We start from the raw sequence: 10,594 nt of genomic DNA, 5'->3' as shown, positions 1-10,594 counted from the left end.
TTTTTTTTTTTTTTTTTTTTTTTTTTTTTTTTTTTTTTTTTTTTTTTTTTTTTTTTTTTTTTTTTTTTTTTTTTTTTTTTTTCTTCTTCCTTTTTGCTTATATTTTGTGGGACCAAATTTTCTATTAACTTAATTATGTTTATCACATTCTGATTGCAATTACTATGTACTGCAGGGTCCCTGCCTCTTCCATGGAATATCAGAATGAAAATCGCATATGGTGCTGCAAAGGGCCTTGCCTTCCTCCATGAAGAAGCTGAAAGGCCTGTTATATATCGGGATTTTAAAGCATCTAACGTCTTATTGGATGTGGTGCGTATCTAAAGTCCCTTATATATCTGATGTTTTTCAATACATACTAATTATCCAGGTTTTAATTTCTATTCCAGGATTACAATGCAAAGCTTTCTGATTTTGGACTCGCCAAAGATGGTCCCGAGGGAGATAAGACTCACGTATCAACCCGAGTCATGGGAACCTATGGCTATGCTGCTCCTGAGTATGTCATGACTGGTGAGTTAGCTTCAACCGCATCTTAATTTTCATTTATTGTTTTTTTTTGTGTGTGTGGTTTGGGTGCAATATTAGTGCTGAAATTATTTCTTAAATGAGATATGCTGTTCTACTCAGATCCTATATGTGTAAACGCGTATTTATATTAATACAGCAGTAAGATGTGTATCTGTTAACTTTTTATTTGCTGAAGAATTTTCCAAAATATAGGGAGTAAAAAGTTTTTACCAAAAGTGTGGTAAATTTGGGAGGTGATCCAAATGTTTCAAAACTAAAGAATGAGACCTGGTTTTCATGTTTAATTAATACTAATCTTTTACGTTTATGACCATTCGATGCAATTTTGTAAATTTGATGTCTTGTCATATCAGAATGTATAGAGTACTAGATGATCTTGAGGAAAAATCTCGGGTAGCCTGTGAAATTAGACAGCGATGTTGTTGATATGAATGAGGATGCCATTATAGTTCTGTGGGAAAGGACTTTGATGATCCTGGTGCTATTCTTGCAAAATACATATTATAGATTTCCTCCCAAAACCACAACGTTTTGGCAAATATTACCATATATTGAAAATATGGTTGAAAAATGTGGCCTAGGCGGCCCTAGGGGCGACGTTTTCGCCCTTAGGTGCCACCTAGGTGGCCGACTCGGTGCTGAATCGGCCGAGTTATTATTTTTTAAATTTTATTAACTGTTTTTTTTTTTTTTGCAATTCTAGAGCTATGTGTAATAATTTTTTATTTGTGTGTATATAATTAATATATGAAATACAAATATACAGTACACACACTGCACAACGCTCCCGACTAGCGACTAGAGTATTGCACAACCTTGATTGAAAATTTGCTCTGGTAGCACTTAGATGTTATTTTGTTGGTTCTATAATTCCCATCATATTTGACTTAGCTGATTGAAAAAATGAAGTTGTCTGTCATTCAGTGAAACAGAACATGTTGACATGTTAAAAATGGGATTCATGCTAAGTTGATAGCTAATCGAAATCTGTTTCTTACATTTTACCTTCGGTTTGATAGCTGAACATATTGGCTTTGAGTTCCATTTTTGTGTGCAAGAATATGGATATTTACAGTTTCATGAATCCTATTGTACTATTTCTTGTTTCTCGAACAGTTCTTGGTTAATCCGATTTGTTTTTTGTGGCAGGACATTTGACATCGAAAAGTGATGTCTACAGTTTTGGAGTGGTTTTCCTTGAGATGCTGACTGGGAGGAGGTCCATGGACAAGACGAGGCCACATGGGGAGCACAACTTGGTGGAATGGGCGAGGCCATACCTATCTGACAGGCACAGGTTTTACCATCTGATAGACCCACGCCTCGAGGGCCGCTTCTCAATGAAGGCAGCTCGAAAGGCAGCCGAGCTGGCTGCTGGCTGCCTTCGTCGTGACCCAAAAGCCCGGCCTTTGATGAGCGAGGTCGTTGAGAGGCTGAGGCCTTTGCCTCACCTGAAAGACATGGCCTGTGAGTCCCCCTACTTTCATGTCATCCCGGGAAGGCCGGTTAACGCCTGTAATGGGAACAGAATGCAGGCGGGATCGTCATCGAGGGGCAGGCGCCACTCGTTGCAAAGCGCCCCTCCTCGGGCTTCCCCTTCTAACCATCCCGGCCCTCATCAATCACCAAAGCCCAGAAATGGGTCTTAGTTTTGATGTTTGAACATGTTTGTTTTCTTGCTTTTTCTCCCCCCAATTTTGAGTATCTGCTGAAGGGCTTTCTGTCTGGTTTAATGGTGGGGAGAAGTAAAAAAAATATAGAGAAAAGTGATGTGCAGGTTATGTGCAGGGTGTAGAATTTTAGATATGAAAATGATTTGTTAGGCCTTTTGATGCAAAGTGTAATTAACTTTCGATGCAAACTGTAATTAACTTGAATTATTTTTCCTTTTTTCATATAAACAGTAGGTTTTTTCCAGAATGCATAATAGCATTTCATAATCTTTATCTGTATGAAATAGGAATCATGACAGCTAAATGTAAACAACTGGATATCTGTGGCCAATCGTAATACGATAGACTATGGTCCCCACAATTGTGCGGACCATAGTGATATCCACACATTATATGTATATTATCAAATGATTAGTAGCAGAATTAAAATAATACTTTAATATTGTTATAATGAATTTGTTATATGTATAAAATAAAATAGATGTGTATATTTGACTCATGTCAAATAAGTTCATCTTTTTCCACGAGTTCGTGTGGACGGATATGGACCATTGATTGCTTGAGATTAATGGTTTAAATTTTGTCAATTGTGCACTTCACTTGCACAGTTGGCAAAATCTAAACCATTAATTTTAAACATTCAATAGCCCAAATCTGCCCACATGAACTCCTGAAAAATTGTAGGCTCACTTAAACAATGGTCATGTATATTTTCAAATGAACTAATGTGTAAATATAACTACTCTAATGTGTAAAAAATGAACCTAAAACAAAACTCATACCATAGTCTAATGTTAAATGGACGATTGTCCATAGTAAATTTACCTATTTGTGGCCTTGTGGGCTCATTGTCATTTTAATTATCATTTTCATTTATTGCAATTATTTATATTCTGGATTATTAAAAATAAAAGGCAATACAGCATATTGGGAGAATTCATTTAGATCACAACAATGCAATGACTGGGAAAACAATTCATAAAGTTCCACACTAGGATTCAAGAGCATTTTATGTACAGTCTCACAAATAAGCAACAGAGTTGAGAGAGATAAAGACAACATTTGAAAGGATTTTTATATGTTTAGTTGTTAATGTAGCACGACAACACTCAGCTTCTTAAAAGACCACCCCCCCTAACGCGAGAATCTGCTACACTGTTCTGAGCATCGATCAGACAATTTAGTCTGCTGTCCAGCTTTGCTCGACAATCTCACGAACCTTCCTGTTGTACTCACGCTTGTTCTCACTAAACAATCGTGCGGCTTCTGAATTGGCTGGTGAGTTGGGATTTGGATCACAGAGCAATGACTGCAAATGAGAAAAAAAGTAAGTATTGAAAGGCTGATTGCATGAGACTCGAGGACGGTTGCAGATATTGGATGGCTGGTTACACGTCAACATACCTGGATTGAGGTAAGTATTGCTGCTACATCATAAATAGGGCTCCACTGGTTTTGCAGGATATCCAAGCATATACTTCCATCGGCATAAACTGAGCAAGTATGTAAAGATAATGGCGTGAAAAGAACTCAGAGGTGCAATTTCAATCAACAAAATATTCCAACTCATGCCATGGAATAGAAATTTTAGACATCTAGCACAGAATACATTAGAGAAACAGATATGGAGTAGCATCTAACAAAACACAATAGCAAGCCATTCTCATAAATCCAAAAGCTGCTTAGCCATCAATGTGCTCAACAATATAGAATATTCGAATTAACTATGCATGGGTTCTAGACACTTAGTATGATAGAAACAAGTATCCCCCACTACTCCACTTTCAATTAGGGATGACAATTGTACCCACACGGCCACACCGAATGGATGTCCATATGGGTAAGGTACAGCCAAAAAGTAAGGTTATGAAATGGGTATGAAAGTTTTCTGGATAATTCTTCAGGTACAGGGGTTTCTCCCCTGCCCATTATATAAATTATAATATAAATAGTAATAATTAATTATTACATTGTTATTTGGTATGCAATTTAATTTAGAATATGACATGATAGCATATCTAATTTTTTAAGTTCTCAGATAAATGATCGCTAGGTGCTGATCAGGTGTTTGATTAAAGACTTCTAGGCTTCTACCAAGTATTCCTTCTATAAAATACAAATGTTCGATCACACATAATACTCCAAGTCTCCAACCATAATACAAAATCCATCAAAGAAAGGAGGGGGAAAAAAAAGAGGTCCACCTAGATTTGCCATAAGGAAATGAGTCATATCTCGAGAACGTTAAATCAATAATGATAGTCCAATAAAATTCAAATTAAACATATTTGAACTATAAACTTATAAAGTATATGGTAAAGAACCAATCCCCGCAACTATTTTGGCATGAATACGACTCAAAGCAAATGTAATATGTTGGAGGAACTTACTATTGGGATGGAACATTCGGGAAATAAATCGCACTGTTGGTGGCTTATTTGGATAATCCTCTGTAAACTGAAGTGTCAACTTAAACGTACCTGAAAGCAAACAGCACATCAAAGACACAGGCCAATACTTCACAGGAAAACTGACTGGAAAAGTAAAACTAAAACTGACAGACAAGATGGATGCAAGCATCCCTTCTAGAAACAATCTGATATATGAAGAACCTAACCATAGGCCAGTCAAGTGCACTGAATGATAATTAACAAATACAATGTTTATAGAATAAAAGAAGAAACTAGTTAGATGTAAATTGGCCTAGGGCAAACCCAAAAAAAAAAATTAAAAAAAAAAATTAAAAAATCTCTAAGCACGAGTGCCTCACCTCCATCCCAAGGAGTGTCATCCGGACTGCAAATCAAAACAAGCAAAAAAAAAGTATTGAATACACAAGACAAAAGCTTAGCCTCTTAATGAACATATATCTATGACACAGATTCAACTTTCAATTCCATACCCAAAAATAACAGCATTCCAAAGCATTATGTTGTTGTCATAAGGAGCACCGCTGATGCCAGCTGGAGGATCCTGTTGCAGCCGCTTGAAATCCCTCATCAGTCTTTTCCTAGATGGCGTCGACATCCTCCCCACCACTGCAACTAATCAGCCACTGCAACTTGACAAAAAGGAAGAAATCATAAACAAAAATCTCCATTTTCCTTTATTAAACAAGCTTTTCATTTCATCAACCAAAAACAACAAAATTAAATCATTGTACATAACAAAACCCTAGATCCGGAAAAAGCAATTGAGATAACCTCTTAATACAAATCGGTCATCAACAAATTCACACCAATTCACTCGTCCTCGTATTCAAATGGCACATATTCAAACGCGATATTGCACAAATCATAATCAATCACGAGGAACAGACAAATAGAGAAAGCGATGGCTTACCTAAGAGCAAGTGAGGCAACAATTTCAAAGAAACCGACGAAATAGAAGATGATTGAGCAACTGGAACTTCTTCTGAGCTACGCGTCGGATCCTTATACGAAGCCGAAGTCTCCGAGTATTGCGTGATATAAAAGCCGAGTATGTACCAGTCAGTTTATGAATTCCGAGAAAGGGAAAATGTTTCCGGGTCAGAACCGGTCGGCTTATATAGCAGTGGTCCAGGTCGGATCTGACAGGGAAAATATTAGATCATATCCTTAACAGGTTAACATTTGTGACTGTCCATTGGTCATTAAAGATGATATGTTTTTACTAATTGGATAAAAAAGTTGAGAAAAAAAAAAAGGCAAAGAAAGATTAGGAAAGTGAAGTAAACCCAGTTAAGGCTCTGGTGGAGTCAATCTTGGCACACTAAACTAGAAGAATAAATCTATTTTATGTATATCAATATCATGAAAAACAAGATAGTTACTTATCGTCTTATCGATAATTCATTATAATAGGTTAAGATTTGTTGGAGTTGATCTTGACGCACCAACTTAGAAAAGTAGATTCATTGTGTATGTTTTTTTTTTTTTTTGAAGAGGATTCATTGTGTATGTTAATTACCTAAAAAATATAGTATTTACATTTATATAGTGGGTGTTGGTAATCCATTATAATAGATTTGGATTTGGGTTTGATGGAGTTGATATTGGCATACCAACCAAAAAGAAGGAAAAAAATAATTCAAATTAACACGTCTAACATGCGCATGGCGTGCCGGCACCCAACTGGACGTTTATGGTGCGGCTCATGTGCAAGCTTTTTTATTTTTCTAGTGGGACCCACTATTCCTACAAAAATTTTGAACACTCTATCTCTTATTTTTCTTTTCTCTCCTTTTTTGGTTGCCTATCACTTAAGCCGACTTTTTTCTCTTTTTTTATTGTCCAAAAATATCACTCAAGCCAATAGCCAGAAGACTAATCATCTGTCTCAACTGTCAGCACACTAAGTGATAGAAAACGCCAAATGATTTGCTCCATTCACATGGGTAGAGATCGAACTTCCAACCCCATGCTTAAAATCTACAAAAACCTTCTAAAATTATGGATGCCCTAAAGTGATTATGATTGTTGTGTCTATATAAATAACTTCTACCTAGCCTTGTAGATTGTCATATTCAGATAGATATTGTCCTAAACTCACTACACTTCATTATCTATCAGTCATGGACAACTAGATAGCCAAATTATAGGTGTTCCCAAGTTGTAGTTTGAGTCTCCTCATAATTCATGAGACAGGTAAAAGATGCACTTTGTTTTTTTTTTTTTCTACCAGGTTATTGTTCTGTTCCAAATATACAAAGCTTTTGAAACCACAAGAATACCAATAAAAGAAGCAAAAGGAACAAGAAATTTGCTATTTTAGCATCCTTCCCCAAACTACTTTCTACTGCAATGGTTTTCTGTTCCTTTAATAGCCTGATTATGTACACCCCACTGCTGTAACCAGGACAGAAGATTGCTCCCCTCCCATCTATTCTCTTCTCTTTATCTACGCGCAACTGAAAATAAAGACCAATGTTTTTGTGATCCGGTTGAGCCATGTAAGGAAAGAAAGACCGATGTTTTTGTGATCTGGTTGAGCCATGTTGTATGATGAGAAGCCGGCTTCGTTTGGTGATGGATTAGCTCACTTCACTAATTTTGGTCCATTGTACAATGCCCCGACGAATTTCAAGTCATCGGGCATCTCCCGCTCTTTGAGCCATACATAGCTTTCCTTCTGATCCTCAGCCACCTCGGGCCCTGCTGCACCTTCATCTGTATTCGAATTCAGACAACAGATCAATCAATCTTATGTTATTATTGGAGACAGCCCGTAAAAGGTGCACGAGAGACGGCACGTTTGAAAACAAAATATCCTATTTCATACGTGTTATCTGCCAATACTACTTGTAATCTCAACTTAAATCCCTAACAAGAGTTCGGTATTTACTATTTAGCAAGAAAGCTGCTGCAAATGTGATAACGAAAGCCAATGATACCTGAGAAGTTGGCGAAAGGGTAGTCGCTGTAGTACTGACAATGGCGACCTTCGAGGTCATTGTAAGGCGGGACAAGCACATCAAGAAAGGCGCAAGCTGTCAATGCCCTGAAGCAGTGCATGTTACACTCGTTGGGGTAGAGGAGGTTAGTCTCGCAAGGGGCACTGAACTCCGAGTTCACCTTCACTTTCGCCAAACGAACTCCATCGGGATTGCCTGCATACAGCCGGTAAGATTAGGGAAGAAGAGTGCACGAGACTTGCAAGATATAGTAGCCTTTCTATCTCTAATGGATAGTTAACGGGTGAGATTTCAAATATCTAACTTCAATTTGTTTTGCAACTTAAGAACTCGTAAACTGAGATATACTAATCCGAAAGGTCTCGAGTTAATTCTGCTTTGTAAAAATTAAAAAAAAAAAAATCAATTTCAAATTAAGAACTTACCGGCATTTAGAGGCTTATCACTGGGGCCAACATCCGCCCAGTCATAGGACTGTACGTGCATTTTTCCGAAAAGAATCTTGCTGAATACCGTCATTCCGGGATGGTTGTGGAGAGGAATAACGCCTTTCGGGGGCAAACAGAAGATTCCTATCTGCCAATATCATACGAACAACAATATAATCAAGCATTTTGACACACACTCGAGCGAAAGAAATCAGATTTGAACTACTGGCGTGTTATAAAAAGTTCAATGTGGATACATACCGAGAATTTATCACACTCATGGATGCGCATGTATGTGATTTCAGGAGGCCCATCGTTTCCGGTTGGCTTGAAGTATGGCATGGTTGGCTTGAAGTAAGGCATGGTCGGCCTAAGCCCAACATCCATCGCCGACATTTTATCTACAAGCATGGAAAACATGATATTTAACAAATATAAAGAATCAAAAAAAATGAAATTTGTTACGACAATAGGCAGTAGTGCATCTAAATGCCCGAAACTAAGTGGCTAACAATTATTGATAAATGTTAATCGCAAAGGATAACTAGCCAAAGGAAAAGCTAAAACTAGACAAAAGGATGCTTATCTAACAAAACGGTTTACAGATCAAAAGATAAGATTTTTGATATAGTGATGTCTAGTTACCAAGACTCGCAATACAGCTAACCAAGAGTGCCAATGTATCGAGACAAAAAGGGCACCGTTAAGTTGTGCCAAGTTAAGATAGCATGTTCTGCCTTTGGAATTGAGACAAAAAAGGATTGGACTACTCCCATATATAGGCCAATAAAATGAACCTTCCAGGCTAGCAAGTTACAATCATTCATTTTATGTACGATAGCCTATAGGGGATTATTTTTAGCCATACTAACCTCCTTAACTGAAAGATTATAACACACTTTCTGGTCATCCAATCACTACAACTTTTGCCTCGACAAAACTCAACCGGGCAATCGACCAATCTAAATAAATTAATAGTTTTAATTTCTAGGCAACGGTTCCGACCATATGACATTGGCCATTTGTGGGCGCGAACCCGTAAACCGCCAAGACACATCACATGATTTACCTCAATCCTCAACCCAGAAAGGAGGGAGAAGAGGGTAGTAAAGCTCTCGAGATTACGGTGTAATCTCCTCAGTCATCAGTACTACACTACTACTACTACTATAGACACACTAGTTATCATGGTTAATCCCAAAACAAAAATGGGGTTTTAAACTTTTAATTTCCATCCTTGAGGACCCCCAATGGCCAATACCAGACTCACAAGTCACAATCTCCCCAACCCTGGTCTATATATCATCTATATCTATGAGTTTACCTTGCACCAGTCACCATATATTCAGTAGCATTGTATTTAACATCCCCTTTATCATCTTTCCGCTTTCCTTATCAACAATCTATCAACCAAAAACCAACTAATAAGTTGCTTCCCTTGTCCACAATCTATCACCCAGAAACAAACTAAGTTAGATTTCCTTGTCCACAATCTATCACTCAGAAACCAACTAAGCTGTTTTCCTGGTCCACAATCTCATCGCTCAGAAACCAACTAAGCTGCCCGTAGGCCTTTTCCTCTTTCCTATATCTATCCAAGACACTCTACTAGATACTAGGTACTAGGTAGTAGTTTCTATACACAAGGACAAAACATTGGAAATACCAGATTCCTTTTAAGGAATTCACAGGTGAAGTTAACTCCCAAACTCCAAGGGATCCTGATATCACATCTGTGACAAAGCATACGTAACAACACACTAAAAAACAGACAACTTAGTAATGGCTGCCATCAGTGGTGTGTCATTATCAATCTCCCAGTCATCAGTACGATGATATCTCTCCATCAACAAAACACCCAGAGACTGAAAAGGCCAACAACCCAATTCTCCCATTGCCATGAATCATTGCACAAAAGCATAATGTGCATTTGCTCTGACACTAAAATAAAGGCTTTTCCAAATTCCACAGTAAAAAGAAGAAAAGAAAACATACCCAAAATAGCTTTAACCCGTTCTACATTCTCCGGCGACGGCACGATATCGGGGCCGCAATTCGCAAAAACTTCCCGGCAAGTATCATACAGATTCTGAACCGCCATGACTCTCTTCTGTTGCCCTCTCCGGTGTTTACTGGGCTCCACGCTCTTTCCTTTCCGATCACTCGCATTTTTGTCAACCCCCATTGTCATCAGTATCCAAAACGCCAAAAAATCCGATTTTTTTCCCCGGAAAATTCAAAAAGATCAAAACTTTAGGGATGGGTAATTCAAGACGGATCAAGAGAACTCAGGAAAACATGATTTGGGCATCAAAAGAACCGCATAAACTGGGATTTTTTTATTTTTTCTGTATAAATATCTCCGTACCACTTGTATCTATATTTTTAGTAATAAACAGTACATGTACGATTGTGCATCTCTGCTGCTGGGGCGAGAGGTGTGAGGTGATGTGATGAGGGATATATGGGGCGGTGTGGGCAGGGTAGGGGGTGATGGAAACTGGGTATAAATGGAGAGACAAATGCCAGAAAGAAGTATTCACATCTACAGTTGATTTCTAGAGACG

The 10,594-nt window shown here is 37.9% G+C and overlaps 3 protein-coding genes across 6 annotated transcripts in view; 1 reads left to right on the top strand and 2 right to left on the bottom strand.

The window, feature by feature from the left end:
* The window catches only part of LOC116021299 (probable serine/threonine-protein kinase PIX7), a 7,658-nt gene extending 5,203 nt beyond the window's left edge, over nucleotides 1-2,455 (top strand). For both annotated transcript variants that reach the window (XM_031261924.1, XM_031261925.1), the window contains exons 5-7: nucleotides 176-312; nucleotides 390-513; nucleotides 1,681-2,455. In XM_031261924.1, coding sequence (XP_031117784.1) covers nucleotides 176-312; nucleotides 390-513; nucleotides 1,681-2,180 — 761 coding nt within the window. In that variant the 3' untranslated portion in view covers nucleotides 2,181-2,455. The remainder of the gene's footprint in view (nucleotides 1-175; nucleotides 313-389; nucleotides 514-1,680) is intronic.
* Nucleotides 2,456-3,131: 676 nt separating this feature from the next.
* Nucleotides 3,132-5,726, bottom strand: LOC116020993 (ubiquitin-conjugating enzyme E2 2-like). Of its 3 annotated transcripts, none has more exons than XM_031261582.1 (6): nucleotides 5,547-5,726; nucleotides 5,107-5,265; nucleotides 4,975-5,000; nucleotides 4,595-4,684; nucleotides 3,609-3,697; nucleotides 3,132-3,513 (listed from the first exon to the last, which is right to left on the bottom strand). In XM_031261582.1, the coding sequence occupies exons 2-6, from the start codon at nucleotides 5,229-5,231 to the stop codon at nucleotides 3,385-3,387; spliced, it is 459 nt and encodes a 152-aa protein (XP_031117442.1). In that variant the 5' UTR covers nucleotides 5,232-5,265; nucleotides 5,547-5,726; the 3' UTR covers nucleotides 3,132-3,384. The 3 variants fall into 3 exon arrangements, with proteins under 3 accessions (XP_031117442.1, XP_031117441.1, XP_031117443.1); XM_031261581.1 differs by having other exon boundaries at nucleotides 5,107-5,259; nucleotides 5,547-5,725; XM_031261583.1 differs by lacking the exon at nucleotides 5,547-5,726 and adding an exon at nucleotides 5,408-5,541 and having other exon boundaries at nucleotides 5,107-5,259.
* A 1,098-nt stretch (nucleotides 5,727-6,824) lies between these two features.
* LOC116021104 (plant cysteine oxidase 2-like) lies at nucleotides 6,825-10,529 on the bottom strand. The gene is made up of 5 exons (XM_031261714.1): nucleotides 10,023-10,529; nucleotides 8,289-8,428; nucleotides 8,025-8,175; nucleotides 7,579-7,794; nucleotides 6,825-7,354 (listed from the first exon to the last, which is right to left on the bottom strand). Exons 1-5 carry the CDS (start codon nucleotides 10,216-10,218, stop codon nucleotides 7,224-7,226), a joined length of 834 nt encoding a protein of 277 aa, XP_031117574.1. The 5' UTR covers nucleotides 10,219-10,529; the 3' UTR covers nucleotides 6,825-7,223.
* Nucleotides 10,530-10,594: the final 65 nt, after the last annotated feature.

This window comes from Ipomoea triloba, chromosome 5, assembly GCF_003576645.1.
Source record: "Ipomoea triloba cultivar NCNSP0323 chromosome 5, ASM357664v1".
In the NCBI taxonomy this organism is placed as follows: domain Eukaryota; kingdom Viridiplantae; phylum Streptophyta; class Magnoliopsida; order Solanales; family Convolvulaceae; genus Ipomoea; species Ipomoea triloba.
The sequence above is the reverse complement of the archived record's forward strand: the minus strand, read 5'-3'. Positions and strand labels throughout refer to the sequence as shown.